At 53.0% G+C, this 27,911-nt stretch overlaps 1 protein-coding gene across 2 annotated transcripts in view; it reads left to right on the top strand.

Moving 5' to 3' along the window:
- The window catches only part of TRPV4 (transient receptor potential cation channel subfamily V member 4), a 37,034-nt gene extending 17,126 nt beyond the window's left edge, over positions 1–19,908 (top strand). For both annotated transcript variants that reach the window (XM_049698391.1, XM_033408605.2), the window contains exons 3-16: positions 788–960; positions 5,549–5,701; positions 6,419–6,559; positions 7,201–7,499; positions 8,980–9,159; positions 10,372–10,530; positions 10,902–10,994; positions 11,137–11,210; positions 11,922–12,087; positions 12,327–12,393; positions 15,146–15,462; positions 16,872–16,999; positions 18,613–18,734; positions 19,208–19,908. In XM_049698391.1, the coding sequence (XP_049554348.1) occupies positions 788–960; positions 5,549–5,701; positions 6,419–6,559; positions 7,201–7,499; positions 8,980–9,159; positions 10,372–10,530; positions 10,902–10,994; positions 11,137–11,210; positions 11,922–12,087; positions 12,327–12,393; positions 15,146–15,462; positions 16,872–16,999; positions 18,613–18,734; positions 19,208–19,365 (2,230 nt within the window). In that variant the 3' untranslated portion in view covers positions 19,366–19,908. The remainder of the gene's footprint in view (positions 1–787; positions 961–5,548; positions 5,702–6,418; positions 6,560–7,200; positions 7,500–8,979; positions 9,160–10,371; positions 10,531–10,901; positions 10,995–11,136; positions 11,211–11,921; positions 12,088–12,326; positions 12,394–15,145; positions 15,463–16,871; positions 17,000–18,612; positions 18,735–19,207) is intronic.
- Positions 19,909–27,911: the final 8,003 nt, after the last annotated feature.

Here is a 27,911-nt window from a genome sequence, read left to right as displayed (position 1 = left end):
TAACAGGAATATCAGCTAACATTTATTGGGTGTTTACTTTGGTGGGGCCTGGACTAAGCACCTATGTGCGTGGCCTCATTTGTCTCAAATGTTTGTTGAATGAATAAATCAAGGAGTGAATGATTGAATAAAAGATAGAGTTGCTTTATCTTTTAGTCTGGTGTTCCTCCTTTATTTTCTTACTATCTTTGTCTCTTCCAGTCTCTGGATTCTTAAGTACTTAGTAAATGACAAATGGATGGATGGTGGGTGGGTGGATGGGTGGGTGTGTGGATGGGTGGATGGATGGATGGAAGAGTGGATGGGTGGATGGGTGTGTGTGTGCGTGGATGGATGGATAGATAGATGGATGGATGGATGGATGGATGGATAGGTAGACGGATGGATGAGTGGATTGATGGGTGAATGGATGGGTGGGTGAATGGATGGATGGATGGATGGATGGATGGGTGGGTGGGTGGGTGGATGGATGGATGGATGGATGGATGGATGGATGGATGGATGGGTGGGTGGGTGGGTGGGTGGATGGATGGATGGATGGATGGGTGGGTGGGTGGATGGGTGGGCTGTGTGTTCTTTGTCTGTCTCCAGCCAACACACAGGTACCAGGTAGAGTCTATTGGGATAAAACTTTCCTTTGTGTCTCCAGATGTCTTTCTCCTCTCAGTCTGGTCCCTCCCTAGGGCTCCAGCTGCCCCCACCCCCCAATCCCTGGGCCCCTAAGTCTAGAGACTGTGGGATGGGCAGAGGATGAGCCCTCCTATCACCCGGCTTCCTCCCCCTTCAGGAAGCAGCCACAGAGCTCCAAAGCTCCCACGCCCCAGCCGCCTCCCATACTCAAAGTCTTCAACCGTCCTATCCTCTTTGACATCGTGTCTCGGGGCTCCACCGCTGACCTGGACGGGCTGCTCCCCTTCTTGCTGACCCACAAGAAGCGGCTGACTGATGAGGAGTTCCGGGGTAAGCCACCCAGGAATAGCAGGTGGGCCAGCTGGGGGTTGGGGGAGGCCTGGCATTGGGGGCCCCCTTTCCCCTCAGCATTTTCCCTTGGGTTAGTGGGCTGCGCTAGCCAGGAAGAGCACTGGACAGGGAGTCTGGTCCTGTGTGTCCTTTACCATATTACTTAACCTCTCTGGGCCTTTGCTGCCTTTCTTTGTTCATTCATTCAGCCTTCATTTATGAAAAGATTAGTGTCATAGGTGAGCAGAGTTTACCCACCTGGATTCAAATCCCACCATTACCACTTAAGGGACGTGTGGCCTCTCTGGGTCTCAGTTTCCTCATCTGTACCCTGGGGAATAATAATAGCGTAGTCCTGGCCTCTGAGGACAGAGAATTCCACAGTGCCAAGCACAAGGCAGCTGGGGTCCCAGGGGCTCCTGCCCCCTCTGAGGGGAGCTCTGGAGTGGGGAGCAGGGCATTCCTGCTTCTGCTTCTGAGGCTCTGCCCCCCTCCCCGCCCAGCTTTCTGGCTCCCCGCTATAGGCTGGAGCCCAGTCACCATTGCCCTGGGACTTACTCAGCCCAGACAGCTCACTCTCCAGCCTTGTCCAGGCTCAGAACACCCACCTCGGGGCACTAGCTCCCTCCGCTACCCCAGGGCTTCCCTGCAAATTGGGGAAGGTGGCCTGTGAGCCTCTCCACCCAAGTCAGCCACCTGCTAAGTGCCGGGTGCCAGGTGAGCTGTAATTAACTGACCGAGTGACCCCACAAATCCATATAAAATGTCGAGAATTGTGGCAGCTCGGGGCTGACGAAGCTTCAGGGAGATCAGGGGCCATTTTTGGAGACTTTAGGTACTTCAAGTAAATTAAGTGTGAAAGTAGGCTGACGGGGTCTGCAGTATATTTTTCACATATACCTTTATCAACCAGATTCTTGGAACACCAAAACGATACGATGCTGTATTATTGTGTCCATCAGAAGAGAATTACCGGACTTAATAAAAAATATTCATTCATGGTACCCAGCCAGGTGCTGTGGCCTCGTTTGGGGCACGAGCTTAGAGTTGTGGAGAGGGTCTCTGTGATGGTGTGAATCTCATTTGGCGATAACCCACATTTAAGCCCCGACCAAATGGCCCCACCTGGCCCCCCAAGTTCACCAGGCAAAAGTGGGGAGCTTTGGTGTGGAGCGAACCCCCGTGAGATGGGGATCATGGTGCCTGTGCTTCGGCGGTCAGAGCAGCGTCAGGCTGGGCTTGCCAAGCCTTCTGGCTTCTGAGTTCAGGACTGAGCTGAAAGGGGGCGCTAAGCCTAGGCTGGGAACCCCCAGGCCAGTGTGTCTGCCTGAGGGTGGGTGGGGGACCCTAAGATAGGCTGGGAGAGGGCCCTGAAATTGTACAGAATAGTGCACCTGTAGAGGGGGATTTACTCTCTACAGGCCCATTAATTAGGCTTCAGGCCCCTTGCTTGCTCTGGCCCCTTGTAGCCCTGGACCTAATCTGGAACTTGTAATTGTGTGTTCGCTTTCATTAACAGGATCCCCAAATTGTGTAAGTCTCAGGCTCCCCAAAACCTGGATTTGCCCCCTGCGTGTTTTTCTAGCCAGAGGCTCGTGAGCCAGAGGCTCATTGATTCTTAGGGGAGTCAGTGACCGGCCCGCCCCTCCGCCCACACACAACCTCCAACTTGGCAGTTAACTTAGGGCCCTTAGCTCCAGCCTCCCCTCATCCCCTCATGGGCAGAGCTACCTCGCCACCTGCTGGTGGAGATCGTAACTGCAACCCCTCCCCATTTCTGGGTAGCCGCCGTTCTTCGTGTCTTATAACAGGACCCAGGCTGGCAGCCCTGGACCCTGCTACAGCCTGGGCCTGGGAGTGTGGAAGTCCAAATCCAGGGTCTAGTTCCACATCCCACACAAACCACTTGAGCGCCTGTGGTTTGGAATTCCCTGCAGTGCCCAGCTTGCCCCTTCGCTGAATGTGTATTAATTCAACAAGTGGTTATTGGGCACCTACCAAGTGTCAGGCTCTGTGCTGGTGTGGGGCGGAAGTGGTGAGTGAAGCAGACATGACCCTGTCCTCAAGTTGCTCTCAGTCTCGAGGGTGAGACCAACTTGATCAAGCAATCACAGAAATAAATACACAATTACAAACTGTAATTTGTGTCCATAAGAGGCTGTATTGGACAATTTGACCTAATCAGGAAGATCTGGGAGAATTTCTGGGAGGAGGTGACACTTGAGCTAAGTCTGAATGAATTGCAGTTAGCCAGGTAAAAAGAGGTGGAGGAAGGATTAGAGAGGAGGTGAAAGAACAGCATGTGCAAAGGCGCTGTGGCTAAACATGACCAGAGTTGGACTCAGTTGCTATGTGGAAAGTGGATTAAAGGACGTCCAGAGAGGCTGGTGGAAACCAGGCATGTGAGAGAAATGGTGGCTGGGCCAGGTTGGTGGCAGTGGAGATGGAGCGTGGTGGAGGGGTTGGAGAAATAGGTAAAATCTGTGGGACTTGCTGGATGTGGGGAGAAGGCAGGACAAAGATAAGAGTGACACACAAGTTTTGGCTGGCTGGGGACACCATCATCTACGGAGGGGACACATGCAGACCGGGTTGGGCTTTGGGGAGGGAAAGATGATGAGGTCAGCGTGGAGAATCATGAGTTGCCTGACAATTAGAAAACGGGCTGATTGAGGTTCCCCTGAGTGCAGGTGTGTCTGGACAGAATCCCCAGGGGCCTCGGCCAGCATTTGGGGTCCCCTCCACCTTATGAAGATGGGGAACTGGAGTCCATTATCATTCGGTACATAGTTACTTGGTGTTGACTCTGGGCTGGGCGCCAGGGGTGTAGCAAAAAGTAACCAGAACAAGGCTTGTCCGAGCAACCTCACTCCTAGGAGCGTGGGACAGAAATTCAGATCTCTGTGTTTTCACCACTTCCCAGCACCTAAGGAGAGGCTCTAAAGCATTTCTCGTGGAGTAATAAAGGCAGCAGTATTACTTATTGAAGACTCCTATCTGCCTGGCTCTGGGCTCATCAACAAATACCTATTAGCTCACGATTTCCCTTTTATATATATATGTTTATTTATTTATGGCTGCGTTGGGTCTTTGTTGCCATGCGCGGGCTTTCTCTAGTTGCGGCGAGCAGGGGCTATTCTTTGTTGTGGTGCGCAGGCTTCTCATTGCGGTGGCTTCTCTTGTTGCAGAGCACGGGCTCTAGGCGCGTGGACTTCAGTAGTTGTGGCTCGCGGGCTCAACAGTTGTGGCTCACCTGCTCTAGAGCGCAGGATCAGTAGTTGTGGCGCACGGGCTTAGTTGCTCCGTGACATGTGGGATCTTCCTGGACCAGGGATCGAACCCATGTCCCCAGCATTGGCAAGCAGATTCTTAACCACTGTGCCACCAGGGAAGTCCCACAATTTCCCTTTGTAGCCTCAATTTAGCTAGACAAGAAACTGAAGCAGAAAAGGTCACACAGAAATCAGGAGCAAAGCCCAATGTGAGCCCCCAAAGACCTGGCTCCAGAGCGGGCCCCTCAGCCCACACCTGCCTTTCGCATTCCTCATCCCTTTCCTGATCCCCTTCCTGCATCTGGCCGTTTTGCCCCCTGCCTGATTCACAGGTAAGTTCTCTTTTCATTGACTCGCTCTTTTAAAGATATAAATCAACTCCTGTCACCATAAAAATTAATACAAGGGAAAGAAAATTGCAAAGGGACAGTAAGCGTTAGTGGGAGACGTTAAGGACCCATTAGGACAAAACAAAGACTGACTTCACAGGAGGGATTTGTCAAGCGGATGAAACCTTGCACACTCGGGGTTTTAATGTTATTATTGCTGCATCTGCAGAAGCCCCCAAATCCTCGAAGGTAATTTCACGTTCGCTATGGCTCACAGCCTCCACTTTCGGGAATGCTGCACTCCCTCTGCTCCCCTCTAGGGGCACTAGTGTAATCGCTTCATGGGAAAAGGATCTATGTGCAAATAGGCAGGCAAAGACTGCCTCCTGGGTCTGCTTTTAGAGGTTCACAGTCCTCATTAACAGATTAAAGGTTCTGAGAAGTCCTGTAGTGAAGAAATACGGTTGGCTTTGTTTAACCCAGCATTCCCCCTTTTTATTTGATTTTTAAAAATTCTCTCCAGATATGCTTTGGTAAACAGCAACCTCTCTACAGGCTGCAGCTTCCCACATTTTAAGAAACTTCTGCTCCTGGGCTTCCCTGGTGGCGCAGTGGTTGAAAGTCCGCCTGCCGATGCAGGGGACACGGGTTCGTGCCCCGGTCCGGGAAGATCCCACATGCCGCGGAGCGGCTGGGCCTGTGAGCCATGGCCGCTGAGCCTGCGCGTCCGGAGCCTGTGCTCCGCAACGGGAGAGGCCACAACAGTGAGAGGCCTGCGTACGCAAAACAAACAAACAAAAAAAACTTCTGCTCCTCTGAGTTTATTTGACCTTCTCAGTACCATGGGGAGCAGATAGGGAACAGGCTCGGAGAGGAGGACCGACACGGCCAGGACCTCTGGCTCCCTGCCCAGTGCCCTGTCCACAGCTGCCCAGCAGTTTGGGCCACGGGCCGAGCACCCCTTCTCCCGCACGTCTCTACTCACAGAGCCATCCACGGGGAAGACCTGCCTGCCCAAAGCCCTGCTGAATCTGAGCAACGGCCGCAACGACACAATCCCTGTGCTTCTGGACATCGCTGAGCGCACGGGCAACATGCGCGAATTCATCAACTCGCCCTTCCGGGACATCTACTACCGAGGTGAGGCCCTGGGCTGGGCGGGAGGGGGGCACCGTCTTCACTTGTCCAACCATCCCCCCAACTGAGAGCTTCAGCCTGGGCCCCAAGTGCCAGCACGTCCCCAGGAACCAGTTGTTGAATGAATGAATGAATGGACAAAAGGACAATAACTACCCCTTCCAACTTGGATATTCTGAGTTTCACAATCAAAGGTTCCAAGGTTCCCAGATGCAGTGAACCAAAGGGGCCGTGAACCTGGAAATCTGGACCCAAGATGCTCTGGTTCTGGATACTCTGAGGCTTTATTGCAATAGTTCTATGAGCCACCAGCTCAGAGAGGCACAGGTGTCACCGGTGCCAGCTCCCTGGGTCTAAATTCTGAGATCTGTGAATCCAACTTGACCTTCCAGATTCCTGGATATGCAGATTCAAAGGCTGTGAATTTTATATCCCAAATTCTGTGAGACCATGATGCCATTGTTTCCTCTAGGATGAAAGCCTCTTATGAGTCTGAAAAGTTCCCACATTTGGGACCCTCCGAGTTGGATATCCCTTGAGCCTAAGATTCTGCTTGCGTGACGCAGCAGATCTGGGACCTCGGGCGTCAGAGACTCCACGTCTGGGAATGTCTGAAGGTCTATTTGCTGCCCTCGGGTGGATTTCTCCCTTTTGCACCCCAGCGCCTCCCACGACTGGTCGGGTCTCTGCCCCCGGTGACTGTCCCCCACCCCATCCCAGGCCAGACCGCCCTGCACATCGCCATCGAGCGCCGCTGCAAACACTACGTGGAGCTTCTGGTGGCCCAAGGTGCCGATGTTCACGCCCAGGCCCGGGGACGCTTCTTCCAGCCCAAGGATGAGGGAGGCTACTTCTACTTTGGTGAGGAGGGGCCCGGTGGGGCCTGGGGCCCACGGGGGAGAGGCTGGGGGCTGGGGGCCTATGATGGTGCTGGCAGCCCTGACCCCTCCCCAAACAGCCAGGGCTGCGCTGGCCACGGGCCCAGACAGCACCCGGTACACGGGCCGCCTTACTGGTCTTGGTCACTGAGGTCTTGTCTTTGAGGAGTAGAGCATCACCCCACTGCCCTGAGCCTCAGTTTCCCCATCTCTACAATGGGGATCGTGATGGGATCAGAGGGTTGTGATGGGGTGTCCCTGCCCCTTAACACTCGCATCCTCCAGTCTGACTGAAGCTGGGACTGATGGTCGGATTGCAGGGCCCAAATTCCATCACCGCCATGTCCCAGTTGGACCCATGAAAGATTTTAAATTTCACCCCTGCTCAAAGGCACATGTTATTTGGGGTTCAGGCACAAAGTCCCTTAAAGAATCCCTCACAGCCTCCAAGTCACATGACGCCCTCCCCCCCGGCCCCTGTCTACCCGGGGGCATCGCCTCCAGACACGTGCAGTCAGCCGGGGCTCGTCCACGTTGACCGTGGGCACTGCGTCCATTGTCACGGTGTCTGCCCCTGAGTGTCCGCCCCCGGGGCCCCGTCACTGACCACCCCCTCACCTACAGGTGAGCTGCCCCTGTCGCTGGCGGCCTGCACCAACCAGCCCCACATCGTCAACTACCTGACAGAGAACCCGCACAAGAAGGCGGACATGCGGCGCCAGGACTCCCGTGGCAACACAGTGCTGCACGCACTGGTGGCCATCGCTGACAACACTCGCGAGAACACCAAGTTCGTCACCAAGATGTACGACCTGCTGCTGCTCAAGTGTGCCCGCCTCTTCCCCGACAGCAACCTGGAGGCCGTGCTCAACAACGACGGCCTCTCGCCCCTCATGATGGCCGCCAAGACGGGCAAGATTGGGGTGAGTGCAGGGCTGGGGGCACACACCCATTCTTGCCCCTCCATACACACACACACACACACACACACAAGGGAGGGACTGCTGCTGGCATGCATTATTATTAATGTGCACACCCACCTCCCATCCTGCCAACCCCAGTGTGCAGATGTCCCAGCTCAAGAACCTGCTGTGGCTCCCTATTGTCCAGCCAAGCTATTCAACCTCATCCCAGAGCCTCTCTGCTCTTCCCACCCCATTGGATGCTCACTGCCCCATTCCCACCAGCCAGGGCAAGCCACTGACAGAGAACTGAGTCCCAGAGCTGCAGCCCTGCAGTACTCCCCTCTACTCCATGGCAGGGGTCCTGGCTCAGCCTCTAACCTGCTGAGTGGCTGTGTGCCAGTTGCTTCCCTCTCTGGCCTCACAGCACAGGGCCTAGAGCAGGATTTCTCAGCTTGGGCACTAGTGCCATTTGGGTCTGGATGTTCTGGGGCGTGGGGCTGCTCTGTGTCATTGTGGGATGTTTAGCTGCATCCCTGGCCTCGACCCACTAGGTGCCAGTAGTACCCCCCACCGATTGTGACAACCCCAAATGTCTCCAGACATTGCCAAATTGTCCCCTGGGTGGGGCACCCATCGACCTGATTGAGAACCAAATCCGGGGTTCTCTAGAGTCAGGAGCACCTGGGTCCAAGGCCAGGCTCTGCCACTTCCCAGCATGTCACCTCAGGCATCTCACCGCTCTGTGCCTCAGTTTCCTCATCTGTAAAATGGGGATAACAATAGTGCCCTGTGGTATGGTGTTCTGACAACTCAATGAGGTGATCCACTTAAAGCTCTTAATAAAGATCCTGGGATGGGTAATAAGTGCTCAATAATCGGTAAGAGTTATTATTCCTCTATTAAAAACATAGCAAAAAATTACTAAGATCACAATTATGCCAGAGTCCTGAGACGGTAGAAAAGGCCTGGGTTTAAAATCTGGCTTTGCCTATTGAACTCTGTGGCCTGGGGGGACTCCCACCTGGATCTGTTGCCCAGTTCCCCTGTGTGTAAGCCAGAGATAGGGGGAGTAGCAATAAGAAGGACCGAATAGGATAATTGTTACTAGATTTAACTGATCAGTAAGATTGATTAATTGCTGTTTTAATTATGTAAAGAAGATACTCATGACAACTCAGATTTTTAAGGCTGACCTGGGTTCAGTCTGGATTCAGTGGGCTGTGTGGCCTCAGGGAACATCCTTCTTTTCTCTGAGCCTCTGTTTGCTCATCTGTCAACCAGCATGGTAAGGGTAGGAAATAAAGAAGATGATGTGAGGAAAGGGTCCGGCATACAGCAGGTGCTCAGTAAATATTTTACCCTTCCCTCCATCCTGCTCTCTGGGAAGGTGCTATCTGATGGGCTGACCAAGCTCCCAGGATCCCTCCAATGTGTGTGGCCCAGCAGCAGTGCTCCCCGCCCCCCAGAGGACCCCCTGACCCTCCCTCCTCCCATGCAGATCTTTCAGCACATCATCCGTCGGGAGGTGACAGACGAGGACACCAGGCATCTGTCCCGCAAGTTCAAGGACTGGGCCTATGGGCCAGTGTATTCCTCACTCTATGACCTCTCCTCCCTGGACACGTGTGGGGAAGAGGCCTCTGTGCTGGAGATCCTGGTGTACAACAGCAAGATCGAGGTAGGCATCAGGGCAGGAGATGGGGCCCAGTGAAGGAGGGGCCCAAAGTGGTGGGTCTGTGAACTGGATGCAGAAGAAGAGGCCAACTAAGTGCCCAGAACAGCATCTGGCACTGGGGGGAAATGAGAGGTTGTAAGGGTCGGCCTTCAGGGGCAAGCAGGACTGGTTCAGAATCCTGGCTCTGTAACTTACGTGCTGTATGACTCAGGACAAACTACCCAACTCTCTGAGTTGCAGCTTCCTCTTTTGTACCATGTGGATAAAGATAGAGCATTTCTCATTGGGTTGCTGGGAGGACCAAATGAACAGCCTGGCGCAGGGTAAACATTATGTGTCAGCTATTATCATTAGCATTTGTTATATGAAGTTTTTAAAGGCTCTTTTTTTTTAACTTAGGAGTATTTTATGAACATCGTTCTGCACCATTAAATATTCTTCTGCAATATCATTGCTGTGTGGAAATGTACCACATTCTAATGAACCATTCCTCTATTCTTGGTCATTTGGGTTTGTTTCTGCACTTAACTATCAGGAATAACACTGCAGTGGCATCTTTGTGACTACATAATTGCACAAATCCTTGATGATAAAGAAACTCAAGTCGTTAAAGGGACAGGATGCTGTACAAATGGGGCAGAAGGTGCTGGGTCCTGGGTGCAGAAGGTCTCCCTTCTAGCCCTGGCTCTGTGAGCTTGGACAGATGCCTTTCCCCTACCAGAGCTCACTTCCCTCATCTTTGAAATTAGTGACCAACTTGATTTAGATTGGGGATGGTGGGAAGTTTAGCATCTCTGCTGCAAACTGTGATTGATTGGTAGTGTCTGCCCAGGGAACTGTATAGAGGACTATTTTGTGGGACTCAATTATTGATGTCTGTCCTGGGTTCAGAGTTGGAAAATTGTGGTGAGTCAAGTATTTATTACCCTTGGGCTAAATTTCCAAGTCCCACTTCCTGAATCAGAATTTCTGAGGTTGAAACCCAGGGATTTATATTCTTAACAAGCTCCATAGGTGATTTTGCTGCCAGTGGCTTGGCACCATCCACAGACTGGAGTTTGGGGACCACAAGAATAGATATTCTTTAGGGATATCTAGAAGTTTGGGTGTCGTTGAAGAATAAATTAGGAGGAAAAAGTGCTCCCAGGGCAGAGGGTGGGGGAAGGTGTACTGGAGTCAGCCTGTCTAGCCCCCTGACCACCCCGCCTTCCACAGAATCGCCACGAGATGCTGGCCGTGGAACCCATCAATGAACTACTTCGGGACAAGTGGCGAAAGTTTGGGGCCGTTTCCTTCTACATCAACGTGGCCTCCTATCTGTGCGCCATGGTCATCTTTACCCTCACCGCCTACTACCAGCCGCTGGAGGGCACTGTGAGTGACCGCGAACCAGGCAGAAGCTGGGGCACAGCGGGTTCCCCCGTGGGAGGGACTGGAGAAGGCTTAGGGATGGATAGGGGGAATTCCCTGGTGGTCCCGTGGTTAAGACTCCGTGCTCTCACTGCTGAGGGCCTGGGTTCAGTAAATCCCTGGTCGGGGGAACTAAAGTCCCACAAGCTGTGTGGTGCAGCCAAAAAAAAAAAAAAAAAAAAGGGATGGGGAGGTGCCTACCCCACACCCAGAGGGAAGAGGGTGAGGGAGGAGGCTCCACAGGACGTAGATGTTCGGGGCATTGGGGAACATATGGATTTGGGACCAGATGTTGGTGGGGCTGGAGGAGGACTTGCATGCCCCTTGCCCCCCAGCCGCCATACCCTTACCTCACCACGGTGGACTACCTGAGGCTGGCCGGCGAGATCATCACGCTCTTCACCGGGGTCCTGTTCTTTTTCACCAACGTGAGTGCTTGGCCTCCCCCCTCATCCCCCCGCCCATCCTGCCCGTCCCCCTCCTCTCCCTCCACCTCTTTTAGCTCCGTTCTCCTCCCCTCCACACTTCTGTTGGCTCCACCTCTCTCACACGTCCCCTCCCGTCCTCCAGATCAAAGACTTGTTCATGAAGAAATGCCCTGGAGTGAATTCTCTCTTCATCGATGGCTCCTTCCAACTACTCTAGTGAGTAGAGGTCCCTGGGGTGGCAGCTTCTGGGTGAGGAAGGTGGGGTTGGGAGGGACATCATCCAGGTTTGGTGGTGGGATAGGGGCTGACTCTGTTAGGAGTGAATTCACCCAGCCTGATCAGGACAAGGCCAGTGTCAAGCAAAAGGGTCTTCTGGTTAAAGCAAGATTCTGGTTGCTAAAGAGTTATCACCATATACACCATGGATAGAAATAATTTAACCTCTTATGCTTGTGATTAATTGCTAAAGTCTGCCAGGAGTGCCCATGTTAAGAATCTTGAGGCTGTGTCTGTGTTTAGTGGGAAAGAGTGCTGGGATTGATTAATGATGTCTGCCTAGGGCACAGGATGTGTTGTTACATGTGTGTTACTGCTTTTCCCTTTTCCTTAGAGTTAGAGAACAATGAATATTCACTTAGCCACAAAATCGCCACTGAACACCACTGAATCTTTCTCTACCAGTTCCAAAGGACATCACTTTGGGTTCTGGTAGGGCCTCAGGGCCATTACACACACGTATCAGTTGCCAGTTAATTGAGCGTTCTGGTTAACGGGATGCTGGGGAACCCAGTGAATCCACATGGTTTCTCTTCTGGGTGTCATTGGACTGACCTACTACCTAGAGGGCTTGAGGGCATGCCTCCCCCTCCAGGGCCTCATTCTCCCCTCTCCCCTCTGGCCCCTCTTGTGATCTCTGCTGCCCTGTAGCTTCATCTACTCTGTGCTGGTGATTGTCTCGGCGGCCCTCTACCTGGCGGGGATTGAGGCCTACCTGGCTGTCATGGTCTTTGCCTTGGTCCTGGGCTGGATGAACGCCCTTTACTTCACCCGTGGGCTGAAGCTGACGGGGACCTATAGCATCATGATCCAGAAGGTATGGGGTCGGGGGGTTCCCTCTGGACTTGTGTGTCCTTGGAGGAAGCCACACACACCACATATGTACAGACAGTGCTGGCGGCCTTGAGGCTGTGGGGTGCTGTGGGGGCAGTGGGCAGGGTCTGGACATCGGAGAGGGACAGGGTGGAGCTGGAGAGAAGATTCGGGATGAGGTGTTGGGAAAGCGAGAAACCACGTGTCTCATCTTTGCCTCCATATTCCCGCTGGGGTCTTTAGATCCTCTTCAAAGATCTTTTCCGCTTCCTGCTGGTCTACTTGCTCTTCATGATTGGCTACGCTTCAGGTGAGCTCCGGGTGCCCAGGTGGGCCTGGCGGGGGTGGTACTGGGACTGGAGCGGCCACCACAATGTGTGGAGGAAAATAACCAGCGTTTGTAGAGTTCTCATTGTGTGCCTGGCACTGGGCTAAGTCCTTTCCCATTCCTGCCTCATTTAATCCTCCCAACAAGTCTGTAAGGGAAGTGCCTTTCTTATCACCTTTTACAGGTAAGGAAACCGAGGCTTAGGTTAAATAATGTGCCCAAGTTCAAAAGCTAGGGAATGGTAAGACTGGTGTCTTAGCTATTGTTGCAAAAGAAGCCACCCAAAACTTAGTGGCTTAAAACAACCACCACTGACGATTACATTCAAGTCTGTGGCCCAGCTGGGTGGTTGTGCCGACCTGGGCCAGGTTTGGCTAATCTTGATGGGCTCCTGTGTCTGTGCTCAGCTGGTGGGTTGGCTGCCGGCTGACTGGTGTAGCTAGGGGGTGGCCTCAGTTGGGGGTGACTTCGCTGTCTTCCCTGGGGTCACTCATCTCCAGCCGGCTAGCTTGGACTTGGTCACATGGTGGTCTGAGGGTTCCCAGAATGTGAGCGGAAGTGTTCAAGGTCACTGCCTGGCACAGCATCACTTCTGCTTCACCCTATTGACCAAAGCAAGTCTTAAAGCCAGCCTTGATTCAAGGAGTGGGAAATAGACTCTACCCTCTTGGTGGCAGGAGCTACAAAGCCACATTGAAGGGGTGTGGTTACAGGGGAGGGTGCATTTTAATCATTCATCTACCAGCCCAGGTCTTTCTTTTTTTTTTATATAAATTTATTTATTTTATTTTTGGCTGCGTTGGGTCTTCGTTGCTGCATGTGGGCTTTCTCTAGTTGCAGCGAGCGGGGGCTGCTCTTCGCTGCGGTGCGTGGGCTTCTCATCGCGGTGGCCTCTCTTGTTGCGGAGCATGGTCTCTAGGTGTGCAGGCTTCAGTAGTTGTGGCGTGTGTGCTTAGTTGCTCCGCGGCATGTGGGATCCTCCCGGACCAGGGCTCGAACCCGTGTCCCCTGCATTGGCAGGCAGATTCTTAACCACTGCGCCACCAGGGAAGCCCCAGCCCAGGTCTTTCTTAAGGCTCAGCACTGGCTCCCTCTAATAGGCTTTCTCCTTGATGACCTGATGCTGTGGGACTTCAGTGGCACAGACCATGGGGGAAGGACCAGGGATGGGGAAACTAATCAAGCTGTTGGGCTGGTTCCCGAGGGGTGGGTGATCTGCCATCCAATGCCCAGTATCCAAACGGGAGTGGCCAACTCAGGCTTCACCAGGCCACATTCACATCTGAGGAGGTTGGTCTAGGAACCAGCACTGGCAGCAGGAAATCTGATGATGGTGATATTTTAACCCAGATGGTGCCAAGGCTCTGTGTGGATTATTTTGGAGAAGGAGAACTGTGGCCTTAGCTTAGCTGGGGAGAGAGGGACAGGGGCCAACTGCCCCTACCAGGAGTAGGACTGGAAAGAACTAGACAGATTGTCAAGGGTTCTCCAATGGTTTGAAAGTCATATCAAGAGTCCAGCCGTACCACAGTCCTAAATATAGAAACTGAGGCAGAAACCTAGGGGTTAAAGTAGCAACTTAGTGGTCAGCTTGGTCCCAGGGCTTCTCCTGCTAGGGAACACTAGATCTTCATTCTGAGGCTAACATATCCCAAACATGGTACATGTGCTGCTGTTTCCCACTATTGTGCCCATGACAGACATTGCTAATGGATCACAGAATCCTTCTTAACACGTATTTCAGCAGTCGCTACAGAATTGAATAGCATTAGTATATGAGTTGGAACCTGCTTACTGTAATCCCAGGTTGAAGGCATAGTGACAGTCTATGCCCCACTGACTGAAGGGGCTCAGCCCCCTCACGCTCCCTGCTGTGAATGGTGTAGGAGCAGATGCACATGTTGGTGCTAAACTGTGTTGAGAAGGACTCTGAAGCTTATTCTGGGTTTAGTGGGAAGGGGTGAGCACCACGATCAGTTTGAGATGTCTGGAGGGGGTGAGGGTCTTAGTGAGAACAGCTTCTTCCACCCTTCCTCTCTGGGCTGCTGTGAGCTGGGAAACAGGAGCACGCGAGAGAGTCTGCCCCCAGAATGCTGGCATTCCAGGCTCCCAAGATGTCTAAGAACAATAGGCACGATGAGGTTTTTCTTAGCCTTGGCACTGCCGACATTTGGGATCAGATAATTCTCTGTGGTGGGAACTGTCCAGTGCATGGTGGGACGTTGAGCAGCATTGCTGGTCTTTTTTTTTTTTTAATTTCTTTGGCCATGCCGCATGGCATGTGGGATCTTAGTTCCCTGACCAGGGATTGAACCCACGCCCCCTGCAGTGGACGTGCGGAGTCTTAACCACTGGACCACCAGGGAAGTCCCAGCATCCCTAATCTTTACCCACTACGTGCCAGTAGTGCTCCCTCCTCCAGTTGTGACAACCAAAAATGTCTCTAGACCTACCAGAGGTGCCCTGGGGGAAAAATTACTCCTGGTTGAGAACCACTGGACTAGGTCCTGGGAACCTCTTCCTTGTTAACAAGAGTTTGTGGACAGAGCAAAGGCTTTGCATGCAGGGGGGCCCAGATGTGACTGCTGGCGTGGCTTCTTCGCTTAGTAACCTTGGGCCAGCGCTATCCCCTAACCGGGCCTCAGCGTTCCCCTCCATCAAATGGGAAGGGTCCTCCCCACTCCTCAGCCGGCGTCCTCACCCTCGGTGAACATCGCCGCCGTCCCTCCCACAGCCCTGGTCTCCCTCCTGAACCCGTGTGCCAATGTGGAGATGTGCAGCGAGGACCACACCAACTGCACGGTGCCCACGTACCCCTCGTGCCGTGACAGCGAGACCTTCAGCACCTTCCTCCTGGACCTCTTCAAGCTGACCATTGGCATGGGCGACCTGGAGATGCTGAGCAGCACCAAGTACCCCGCGGTCTTCATCACCCTGCTCGTCACCTACATCATCCTCACGTTCGTGCTGCTCCTCAACATGCTCATTGCCCTCATGGGGGAGACGGTGGGCCAGGTGTCCAAGGAGAGCAAGCACATCTGGAAGCTGCAGGTGAGGCCCCCGGACTCCCAGCCCCACCCTGCCGGCCACTCTTCTCCTTCTAAGATGGGCCCACCTGACCCGCCTCAAGCCCTCGGCCTTGTGCTCTGGGCGAGCCGCACCATCTCATTCTGCCTCCACTGCCCTGTCTGTAAAGTGGGCACCGAGGACTGCCGTCTGTTTCCCAGAGCCGCCTAACACACTTCCAGGTGGCTTCTTGCCTGACCACCAACAGTGGGCTCAGATTCCCTTGTGGCCCAGTTTGTGGTATACAGTCAGCTTCACCCGGCTCCACTGAGCGAGCTCTGTCGGCGAGCGAGCTCTGTCGGCACAGGCAATGCTCAAAGAGCATCACATTTCAGTGAGGGTTCTGCAGTGAGCACGGTGGAGGGGGGCAGCTTCCGTGCCCCACCCTGGCCCAAGAGACAAGGCTGGCATGCGTACAGGCCACCCCAGAACCAGGAAGCGTCGGCATTCTCATCAGAGGGGCTTCTACCAGCCCAGGGGTAGCTTCCAGGTTCCCCACCTGCCCCCCGCCAAGCAGATGTGATTGGATGTAGAGGCAGGCCTCGTGGGTGCTGGGGAGCTGCTGCCTTTGCTTCCCACAGGTTGCTGTGCAGTCCTAGACAGCAGAGGCCCTGGGGGTGGGGGTCACAGCCCGCCTGGGTGCATGCAGTTCAATAACTGGGGTTCCCAATAAATTCACTGTCGCTGTAAGGCCCGGGAACGCAGCATCCACATTTACCATCGCTTGGTGCATTTCCAGGAAAAGGCGCAGTGAGAAAAAACTCCAAGGTCCTCCTCGCAGGTCTGGGTCTCAGGGAACCATCTGGACTTGCTCTTAACCTTTATCCATACCGCTTACTTCCCTGGGCCTCAGTTTCCCCACTGGGTATAACTCATAAGATGCCACTGGCAGCCTATGGACTGGATTTGACCAGCCCAGATTTATTTTTTTCCTGCATCACCATATTTTTTTTTAAATTAATGCAAAACTTTTAAATTAAGAGATTTCATAGAAAAATCCAGATTTCTGGCCTTTCTTGAAAGGTTGGAAGGCTGGCAAGGTGAGCTCACATTCCTGCCTGGCGGCGCTCAGATAGATGAGAGGTGGCTGCCCCCTTTACGCGGGGTGGGGGACCTGCACCCCCTGGTCTGCCCCAGTCCCCACCCCTCCCTGGGGATGCCCAGCACCGAGGGGACACAGGGTGTCCTGGGGCACCGGCTGCTGATCCTTCTTCATTCATTTTCTTCTGCCAGGCCCCTGTGGGTGTTTGAGTTTTTAATCCAGAGGCAGTGGGAGCTGGGAAGCCTAGTTCTTTGCCCAGACTGGCCCACTGAATCATTCCTGCCTTGAGAGCAGTTAGGCGAGGCTGGGGGCGGCTCACCCACGCCTGCCCGCCCTCCCTCCCTCCCCGCAGTGGGCCACCACCATTCTGGACATCGAGCGCTCCTTCCCTGTGTTCCTGAGGAAGGCCTTCCGCTCCGGCGAGATGGTGACCGTGGGCAAGAGCTCAGACGGCACTCCAGACCGCAGGTGGTGCTTCAGGTGAGGCCGGGTGAGTGGGCAGGACAGGACCATCGGGCCTCCTTACATTTTCTACCTATTGCCACTTCCCGAGCCACTGAGGCCCCCGTGGGCCCAACCAGAACTCAGTTCCACCGGCTGATCTTGGGCCAGTTGGTTTAGTTCTCAGCCTTGGTTTCTTCATCTGTGAAGTGGGGACAATGATAGCATCACTCCCTCGGCCATCTGTGTGGATTAGACGGGTTGGCACGTGAGATGTGCATGGCCAGCACCTGATGCACGTTGGGACAGACCCCCCCCCCCCGCCCCCATGGCAACAGGTGTTACTGCTCTGTCCTTTGGTGGAGGAAGCGGACTCAGAGGCGGGTTCTCATCACAGGGCACCGCCCTCTGTCAGCGAACCAATGGGGTGGGTTTCAGGTCTCTGGCTGAAAGGGGGAATCTGAGCTATCTGCAGCTTCCAGGGCTTGGGACGTTACCCAGATGCACAGGGAATGCCAGCTTCTTAGGGGAACCCCTGGGTGAGTCTTTTCTTTTAAGGGGACTCAGTCTTTGTAACGTGGTTGCCGGCACAGAGCGAAAGCATCACGTTTGGAGTCAGGCAAAGTCAGTTTCTGCTACGGTAGCCCCCACCTCACAGGCCAGCGAGTCAGTCCTGTTCAGTGTGAATTTGAAGTTCAAGCCCCGACTGTGATTTCTCAGCTCTGTAACCTTGGATGAATAGTTCAAGCCTCAGTTTCCTCATCTGTAAAATGGCAACAGAGAATGTATCTTCCTTGCTGGGTCCTGACCCATAGGAAAAAATGCTCAAAAAATGGAAACTGAATGAAAATAACTTAAAAATAATTTTAGAAAGGAAAAATGATCTTGAGCCCATTTGGGCCCAAAAGGGTATAACCTGACTTTAGGAGGGCGTCTCACTAATAAGAGTGAGAATATCAAGAAGAAGGGTGTCCACCTACAGGTGAATGGATATATAGTGGTACAAATAAGGTCTTTCCACACAATGGAATATTATTCAGCCATGAAAAGGAATGCAGTACTGATCCAGGCTACATTGTGGATAAAACTTGAAAACATGATGCTAAGTGAAAGCAGCCAGACACAAAGGCCACGTGCCGAATGATTCTACTTCCATGAAATGTCCGGAATAGTTAAATTCATAGAGAAAGAAGAACAGAGGTTACCAGGGGCTGGTGGGAAGGGGAATGGGGAGTTATTGCTTAATGGGGACAGAATTTCTGTTTGGGTGATGAAAATGTTTTGGAAATAGATAGGGGTGATGGTTGCACAATCTTAGGAATGTATTTAATGCCATTGAATTGTACACTCAGAAGTGGTTGGGGGGGAGTTCCCCGGCGGCCCAGTGGATAAGACTCTGTGCTTTTACCGCCAGGACAGACACCTGGCAGGGAAACTAAAATTCTGCAAGCTGCGTGGTGCAGCCAAAAAAAAAAAAAAAAAAAAAAAAGTGGTTGAAATGGCAAATTTTATGTTATATATATTTTATCAGAATAAAAAAAAAGTAGGAGGGTATGCTGGGAGGCTGGAACAGGGATGCTGCCTGGGGGTGGGGAAGGGGTGCTATCTCTGGGGAGCTCCCCTTGACCCTCCCTCTGCTGTGGCCCCACCAGGGTGGATGAGGTAAACTGGTCTCACTGGAACCAGAACTTGGGCATCATTAACGAGGACCCCGGCAAGAACGAGAACTACCAGTATTACGGCTTCTCGCACACCGTGGGCCGCCTCCGGAGGGGTGAGTAGAGGGCGGAGTAGAGGGGTGGGGGACATTCAGGGGTGCAGAGGGGGAGCCCTGGTCCTGCTCCTCACTGATTTGTTTTGAGCAGTCCTGTCCCTTTTCTGGGACTCAGTGTTCTCATCTGTAGAATGGAAGGGTCTGATGGGCTGGCCACTGAGCTTCCTCCGCTGCTTGTGAAGGCCTGGGGCCCCTCCGTTCCACTCAGCTGAGTGCATGACATGCAGTGGAGAGGTCATGGGCACTCAGGCGTCCTGACCCAGGCTTGAATTTCTTATTCTTTCATTTACTCCTGTGTGTTCCTGGGCAGACTCTGTGACCTCTCTGAGCCCCACTTTCCACCTCTATAAAACAGGGATAATATACCTCCCCCTTTAGAGCACTGTGGAGTGCCAGGTACACAGAAGGTGCTCAATATATGCATGTGCACTCTCCGCCAACCCTCACCCTTCCCTCCGCCACGCTCACTACAGATCGCTGGTCCTCGGTGGTGCCCCGCGTGGTGGAGCTGAACAAGAACTCGAACCCGGACGAGGTGGTGGTGCCTCTGGACAACGTGGGGAACCCCAGCTGTGACGGCCACCAGCAGAGTTATCCCCCCAGGTGGAGGACTGACGACGCCCCCCTCTAGGGGCTGCAGGCAGGAGTAGGGTCCCTTCCACCGCCCATTTCTAGTCCACCCGCATTTCAGCGGCACCTCCTGGGGTGTCCCCCGCACCCTTGTTCGACCCCCAGAGGTGAGGGCCAGGTGGAGATGCCAGGGAGGCCCCAGGACCCTCTGGTCCCCAGGCTCCTGCCTCCAGCCCCACCTCCCCACCCGGGCACGAGGCTCCTGGCCGCCTGTCTCACTCCCATGGAGTCACATAAGCAACACCAGTTTCTCCGCCCACCAGGGCTCAGACCCTGGCCTCTCCATTTATTTATTTGCTCTGTTCTCAGGAAAGTGGCACAACCTCCACCCCCAACCGGAGCCTGGCAGAGGCCTCAGGCCCCCGTCCCAGGTGCACTGCCGCCGGCTAAGCCCCCGGCCCCGCCCCACGCTGTGGCCGCACAGGCCACCCTGGGCTGAAGTAGGGTGGCTTTGCTGAAGGGCCGGGCACTCGGGGTGGGGCTGCGCCTTCTGTGTGTTCTGTAGGGGATTGTTGGTGCTCAATAAATGTTCACTGATGGTGGAGACGGTGGGGAAGACGGTAATAGGCACGGGGATGACAGCACAGAGATGGACGAGCTAAGAGATGCCTGTGTCGGGGGGATGGGGCGGTGGGGATGAGAACAGAACGAGGGTTAGTAGTAACGACCAAGGTGACGTTTAGGGTGATGGTTGGTGGGGGCTGGATGGGGGGTGGTGGCCTGAGAGATGGAGGTGAGAGTGGAGTGTGATGGGAAGGTAGAGACAAAGGGAGTGAGGAGAGGAGGAGTGCTGGCGGAGGGATAGTGATGCTGGGGGGAGATAGTAGATCTGTCGAAATGCTGGGAGCGCGTAATGACACTGGTGGGGGAGAGTAATGCCAGTGGGGAGATCGTATAGCCCATCGTGGGATAGTGATGCTGGTGGGGGGACAGTGATGTGCTGGTGGGTAGGAAGGCTGCTGGGAGAGGGCAGAGCAGAGGCGGAGTTGACAGGCACAGAGATGGGTGAGCCATCCGGTGTCAGCAGTGGGGTGATGTTGAGGATGATGGCCTTAGTAAGGACAGCGGTGGTGACTGGAGCCGTGAGAGTGCTTGTGGATGGGACCGCCTGCCGTCGGGGCTGTGAATGTGAGCTGGAGTTGAAGGCCGACCTGCTTCCCTTCTGAGGGCAGCCATTCTCCCCAGGGTCCCACCCCGCTGCTGATCAAGGCTCTGGGCATGAGGAGAGGCCCCCAAAATACCCCATCCTGCTGCTCCACCTTTAAGTGGAGGAATTTGCAGCCAGCTGGTTTCCCTCCGACCTCCCAGGTTCCTGGTCCCGGCTTGGACTAGGCCTTACTTCCTCTCTGAAGCTTCAGTTGAGAAGAGCTTGGGTCTCTGAGGACCTGGCCAAGGGCAGCTGCAGTGGGAGACGCACAGGGCGTGGGGTCTGAGACCCGAGTTCACACCCTCTGCCCAAACTGTGGCAATGGGTCCCTTTACTCTGGGCCTCCATGTCCCCGTCGGTCAGAAGGATGGCGTATAGTCTGTTCAGCTATATGAGAATGAAGGGGAGACTCATTGTATTACCGCTGAGGGTGGCTGAGGGGCGCCAACCTTCCCACAGACGCATTCTTTCCATCTCCCTCTATGTTGCTGATGGGCAGGGGCTGATGGGCTGTCCTCGTGATCCAGGGATGACCCTGCTTCTCCCAGGGCTACTTGCTTCCTCATTCCACCATTCTCAATGGAGGTCCCAAGAGCCATTCTGATTGGACGGACTTGGGTCACATGTCATGCCTGAGCCAATCCTGTGCTGGGGGCTGGGATGCCCTCCCTGGCTGAGCCAAGCCTTCTGGGTAACCGTGGGTAGGGCCTAAACTCTGATTCTCAGTGTCCTCAACTGTAAGATGGGGCACAGCTTTTGTGAAGGTCAGATGATTCCCTGGGCCTGTCAAAGAAGAGAGGATTGTGGTTGTGGTGTTCCAACAGTTATGTGTTTGGGGCAGCAAGTGAGAAAACTTACACTGGCTTGAAGAAAAGAATATTTATTGTCTCGGCAGGAAGTCCCAAGTTAGGAAGGGCAGTAAGGCTGGTTAATTCAGTCTCTGTGATTCATTAAGGGTTCTGCCAGCTCATTTATCCCTTCAAACATTTATCAGGCACTGTGCTAGGCACTGCCCAGCAGATGTGCTGGCTTTTTCCTCACACAGGCCTCCATCAAAGAAACAAGACGGCGCCCCTGTTTCAGGAATCACATCCAGGTTCGGCAGCATCCAGAAGAAGAAGGAGAAATAGTTCTTCCTGTGTCTCTTTTTATGAGGGAGGAAACCTTTCCCTGAAGTCCCCCAGCCAACCTCTCCTCTTGTATTATTGGCCAGAATTGTGTCATGTGTCCCATGCTTCAGCCAATCAGCAGGCTGGAAGCAGCAGTTGTCTCAAAGCAGCAGAAGGCAATATGGAGAAAGGTAGTTTCCCCAGCCAGGTCTCGGTTCTGTGGGAAAGGAGGATGGGGAAACCAATGTTGCCTAGGCAGCCAGTAACATCTGCGACAAGCCTTCTCCCAGATGCCCACCCCTCTACCCGATCTGGGCAACATTGTCATGGAAAACGGCTATGACTTATTCTGGGGCTATAAAGAGGTCATTTCTCTAGGGGGTTTTATGATGGGCTGGCCCACAAAATCAAAACACCCTCTCAACTCAAAGAAACTCCATAAATTAGTGAGGTGAATGTTTAATTCATTCATTTTAAAAAAAATAACGGAAGAATTGTAGGCTATGAATTTTCCTCTGAGAACATTTTCAGCTAAATACATAGTAACTTTTTCAACTGTGATTTTCTAAATATTTGGTGGTTTGGGTGTTGATATTCTATAACTCAAAAGCTGTTCAGGGGGAACTTAAAATATTTTCAGGCCATTGAGATTTTGTTTGTTCCTGTAAGATCTGAAAGATGACCTTTCCCAATGTCCTTCAAAATATAGGGCAGGTACTGGTGGTATGTCAAAATATTTGCAGGGGACACATTAGACATAGAATCACTTAGAGGAAAACGTCCCTCCTGATTAGGACATGGTCTCAGTTTGATGTTTCTGGGCTTTTGATGACCTTCCTGACACTCACTAATCTCTCTTTAATGGAGAAAAACCTGAGGATCAGGATCTCTGAAAGGTAGAGCTAGAACCAGGGGTGATGTTAACTTCTCCCGGACTACAGGGACTGAGCGTGGGGAGGGGAAGTTCCCGAGGAAAGTTGGAGTGTTGATACCTGTGCTAGACTGCTTCAGTGGCCCTGACTCTTCCCTTTAGCCATTCCTTTGCAGTACAACTTTGTCTTTCGACTGTGGGCAAAGCATAAGTTTGCATCCCTGGGTTTAACCATGTGACTTGTTTTAACCAGTGGGATGTTAGCAGACATGCCGGCGCCAGCACCCGGGAGGAGGGTGAGAGAACGTGGAATAGAGCTATGGCATCCCAGGCAAGCCTCGCAGAGATCAGAGGGACCCCACAGATGCGGGACCAAAAACATTTTTTTTGTATGTCATTGAGTTTTGTGATTTTTTTCAAGTGCAGGCATCAATTTTGTGGCAATAGCTAATGAATACGGACAATAGAAGAAAGAGTAACTAGAATCTGGTGAGGCCAAAAAGAAACAAAAAACAAAACCCAAAAAACTGAATGTCCACTGCACTCCATGTTATAAATGGGGAAACGGAGGCTCAGAGAGGGGAAGACACTTGCCCAGGGCAGCTGGCTGGTAAGTGGTGGAGGGGGGATTTGAACCCAGGCATTCTTCCCTCAGGCCCCATCCTGGAGAGAAAACACTCTGACCCCTGAGGGGTGAGAGGTGGTGAGGCCAGATCGCTTCTGCAGTGGGGTAAGACCCTGGCTGTTGCCTGCCACTTCCGCTGAACCCTGGAGACTGTCAGTTTGAACATACGCTTAACTTTATTCCAACAAGGATTTCTTATTATGTGCGTGTATGTGTATTTAATAATGTTAAAGCACTTGTATGTCATGTGTGACAGCAGGGTTTTCTTCATCCCAACTTTAAAGCGCTACTGGGAAATAATTAGTGCTACCAGAGTCAAAAACAATGGGACCCCATCAGAAAAGACAGTCTCAGAAACTCTTGGATCTTAATTGAACAATTACCTCTTATGCCTGTGAATAGTTCATTATTACATGCACTGTTATTATTGGCTGTTATTATTGTTTTAGATGAATGCTGGGGATTTTTTTTTTTAATCAAAAGTCATTTTCAACCATACTGTTCATCTCCTCCCGGCGTTCGCACGCTTCTGACATTTCCGAATGTAATAATGTAGTTGGCAGTCAGTCTCCACACCTTGCCCGGATAACGGTGTATTCTGATCACTCTGGTTGCTTGGACGGGGTGGTGAAATACTCCAGGCCTCTGTTTATACTGTTATTAATTTTTGACTCCCTGGCAAAAGCATTTGCATGAGAATCGAGCACGTCCCGTCTTTTATTTTTTAGGAATCTGAAGTCATGGGGGACAATGGGGAGATCCTTGTTCATCCCAAGCTTTGGAGACAGAAACAAAAGGAGGTGGTGGTGATGGAACCAGAGGACAGGGTAGAAGGGGCATTGGGCAGTGGAGACCCCAGCCCGAGGGATGGAGGGCGGGAGGCTGGGTCAGGAGAGGCCAGGCTGGGAGTCTTGTGTTTTTGGAGGGAAGCACAAAAAGGAGAGAACAAATGAACACACATAAGGCACCTGCCATGTGTTAGGCGCTGTGCTCAGTGCTTGGCATTCATATTTCAGGAACCATGTGTGGGACCTCATGGACTGGTGTGGATGCCTCTCCAAAAGTCATGACTGTCTTCCTTATTCACAGCACCTCATTTTGTTCAGAGTTCTCCACTCTGCTCTACAGTCATGGGCTTTCGCCGAGCCAACCACTGTGACTCTATCTCCCTTACTAGGTATTGGTATAGGAATAGCCATGTGAACCGGTTCTGGACCATGAGACAGAAGGGAAAGTCTGCCAAAGGAGGAAGAATTCTGGGGCAAAAAAGAGAAATATAAAACACACTGTCTTCTCTTTTGCTGGGCACTGTCAGGTCTGGATGTGATGCCCAGAACTGCAGCAGCCGTTTTGTGACCATGAAAGGGCTTGGTGGAACAGACAGATGAAAAGGACATGGGTCCTTGATGACACCATTGTGCTATTGAATTAACGAACCCTGGAGCTACCCTACCATAGGGTTTCTTATGATTGTTTGAGATAATCAATTTTTTTCCCTCATTTATACCAATGAGTCAGGATTTCCTATTACCCTGCCAAAATCATGAAGATATAAGAACAAATTTTTCTGCCTATTTTGCAGATGAAGAAAGTGAGACCCACAGGCTGTGTGTGCTTAAGTAAAGGCATTTGCTTAAGCACACACAGCCTGGATGTGGTGGACTCAGGACTTGAATCCTCTGGCTTAGAAGGAGACCCCTGCTGGGGGGTGGCGGGATTTTTTTTCTTTCTTTCTTTTTTTAGCGATTTGGCCTTTCCACAGCACGGGGGCATTCTGTTTTTCTATAGCAACAGGCTGTGATGGCTTCTAACAGGTGAAGATGGGACAGGTTGGGTGGAGATGGGACTCAAACCCAGATCCCCATATCCCAGCTCAGAGTCTTCTCAGCGTCATCAGAGACTCCCCCCTCAGTTTGGGATATACCCACTGGATCCCACAGATCTGCCTTTGGCCACTACAGGGTGGGGTGGCTGGTCGTGGAGACTGGCCACCAGGGGCTGCTGTAGTCACACCCGGGAGTCTCCTCGGAGGAGGCCTTAGGGAAACTTGGAACCTGGGGACGTGGTCGGGAGCCCCTAGAGTGAGCTCCCCATTAAGTGAGGCTGACGTTACAAGACTGAGGAAACCCTGCCACTGCCACTCCCACAAGGAGAAAAAGGAGTCTATATCTGCCTCTGGAAAGTCTAGGACCTAGTTGCTGTGTGCTCTCAGGCAAGTTGCCTCCCTTCTCTGAACCTTTTTTCATTTTCAAAATGGAGGATCATCCCCAGTTCTCAAGTGAGGGCTTCCTTTCTCTCCCTGGTGGTCTTTTCCTTCTTTGGGGCCTAGCTCTACACAGTGGACAAAGGCCAATTAGGATGTGAGGCCCAACAACTCAGGTCAGGGTTGGATTCCAGTTCTGGCTCTGCAGCAAACTCATTAGGAGTCTTTGTGTTGCAATTGGGGAAACTGAGGCCCAGTGAGGAGAAAGGACTTAGTTTCCCCAATTGCAACACAAGAGTAAGGACTCAGTATTTCCTTAAGTCCCATTTGTTCCTTGGGATGCTAACAGATAGGAACAAAAACTTAGGTGATCGGAAAAAGTTAGGGAAATGCTGGGTTAAAGCTGGAAGGGTATCTTGCCTGCAGGACTTTTCAGAGCCTTTAATATGCTAATGTGATTTGTGCATCTCCAAGGTGGTGGGGGGAGGGGGACATAGGCATCTATTTCTCAAACTCTTTTAACCTAGAAACCCACTTTCCAAGGTGAAAATCAGCCAGACTAGGTGAAGACAGAAATAATACATCTACAGAACAGGATCTGTGCTGCCTCGTGGATCTGACTACCTGTCTCCTCTGTTCAACACCACATGGTACGTGCATTGTAATATTAGTTTCACTTTACATTTGAGACATAGGTGGCTCAAAGAGGGGCAGTCACTTGCCAAAGGCCACATGCTGGTGGGCGGTAGCCTCAGGACTGGAACCTTTGGGCCCCACTGCTCTGGGGGTGGGTCCCACTCACAGGACTAATTTGCCCTGTCATCCTGATCACACATCACCTGATGCCATCCCAGTCCTTCAAATGCCTCCACTCCCTTTGACAGAGGCTCAGAGAACTGGAACCAAGGCTCAGAGAGGCCATACAAGTCACCCAGGGTCACACATGGAGTCTATGAGGACACTGAGGCCAGTTTTTCCTGACTTCTCCCCTCCTCCTGCCACTCTTTAGTGAGCTGGTGATGGTGATGATTTAAACACAAAACCTTTTGTCCACCGGGTTTGCCCGCCCCCCTGGCTGGGCCCCCTTCCAATGGCCAGCGAAGGGGGCCCTGTGGCGGCCGTGTGGGCCCTTTAAGAGCACCCGGGACGCGCAGGCGCAATACAGCGCAGGGGGAATCCCAGGCGCACGTGGAGTCTCAGATGCAGCTCAGAGCTGAGCGGTGCGGGTTCGAATTCGCTGCTTGGAGGCAAGGCAGGGCTCGAAATGGGAGCGGGACCTAAAGGATGGGATGAGTCAGGAAAACACGGAGCCACCCTGAAAAGGTGAGTGTTCCCCACGTGGATTCCCTCCACTCAAATGTTTGTCGAAGCCCTCCCTCCAGTCTGATCTCCTAGCGTCCTTATGAAGAGACAGGCTTGCACCTCGGGTGGGGGGAGGGGGCTGGATCGGCTGGCAGCGGCTCCCCTCTCCCTCGTTCACCCAACATGAAGTCCCAGCGGCGCGGGGTGTGGCAACTGAGGCCGGACCTGCGTTCTGGAGCCAAGCAGGCCATATTTGGGGGTCGGTGGTAGTTTTTAGTCACTGCATAGCACAACAGTTAAGAGCTTAGACTCTGAATCAGAGGGCTGGTGTTCTACCCGAGCTGCTTCGCTGATCTCCATCCTCAGCTGTGTGACTTTAGGCAGTGATTGCTCTTCTCTGGGCCCATATCATGCGCACCTGAACAGTTGTGAGGACTAAATACCATTTAGTGCTGAGCCTGGTAGCCAGTCTGCCCACAGTAACTGGGCTGTCTGTAATTGTAGTAATGATAACATCGTTATCACCTGCGCTGCTCCTCCAATGTGGTATAAAGGGCAGGGGTGCCTCGTGCCAGAATGACGAGGCTGGAGGGCCCTTTGAGATCAGCTAGCTCAGCTCCCAGGGAGAAGAAAACTGGCCAAGGCACGCAGGAAGCCAGTGCTAGGCCAGAGCTAGAACCCCAGCTGGGTCCTGGGGCCATGCCCCGACTGGCTGTGCTCTGTGCCTGCACCTGCCCTGCTTGCAGACCCGCCCTGCAGAGGGTAGGATTCTTCCCAGGATAGGGGGCGGGTCCTCACCCCCGGTGTGAGGGACCTGACCTGGAGGGTGGCTCCCATCTCTGTCCTCTCTCCTGATGCCCCAGTGTGGGCGGGCCTGGTGGTGGGCCCAGGACGTGGGGGCCTGGGCTACCTGGAATTGGTGCTGGTAGCCCCTTAGAACAGCTGAGCCACAGGCTGCCGAGCAGCCGTAAACCTGGCTGCAGACCCTGCTGCTCTGTCCCTCTCCCAAGTACCCGCCCTGTGCTGTGGTCTCCTTGAATCCCATCTCTGGTTCTGGCGCTGCCCCCTTTGGGGATGGACGTGTTCCGGGTCACTCAAAGTACCATTGGTAGGATTTGCACCCAGGGCTAGCTCACTCCAGGGGCTGGGTTGCCCTGGGAGCTGCGATGCCCCCAGGCGTATTTCAGTGATGGATAAGGGTGGAGCGTCGAGGCAGCCTGGCCCAGGGTGTGGGGCTTGATGCCGGAACCTGGCTCCCTCTTACCATCCTTGTGGCCGTTTCTCAGATTC

Source organism: Orcinus orca, chromosome 15, assembly GCF_937001465.1.
Source record: "Orcinus orca chromosome 15, mOrcOrc1.1, whole genome shotgun sequence".
In the NCBI taxonomy this organism is placed as follows: Eukaryota; Metazoa; Chordata; class Mammalia; order Artiodactyla; family Delphinidae; genus Orcinus; species Orcinus orca.
This window is presented reverse-complemented; position numbering and strand designations above follow the sequence as displayed.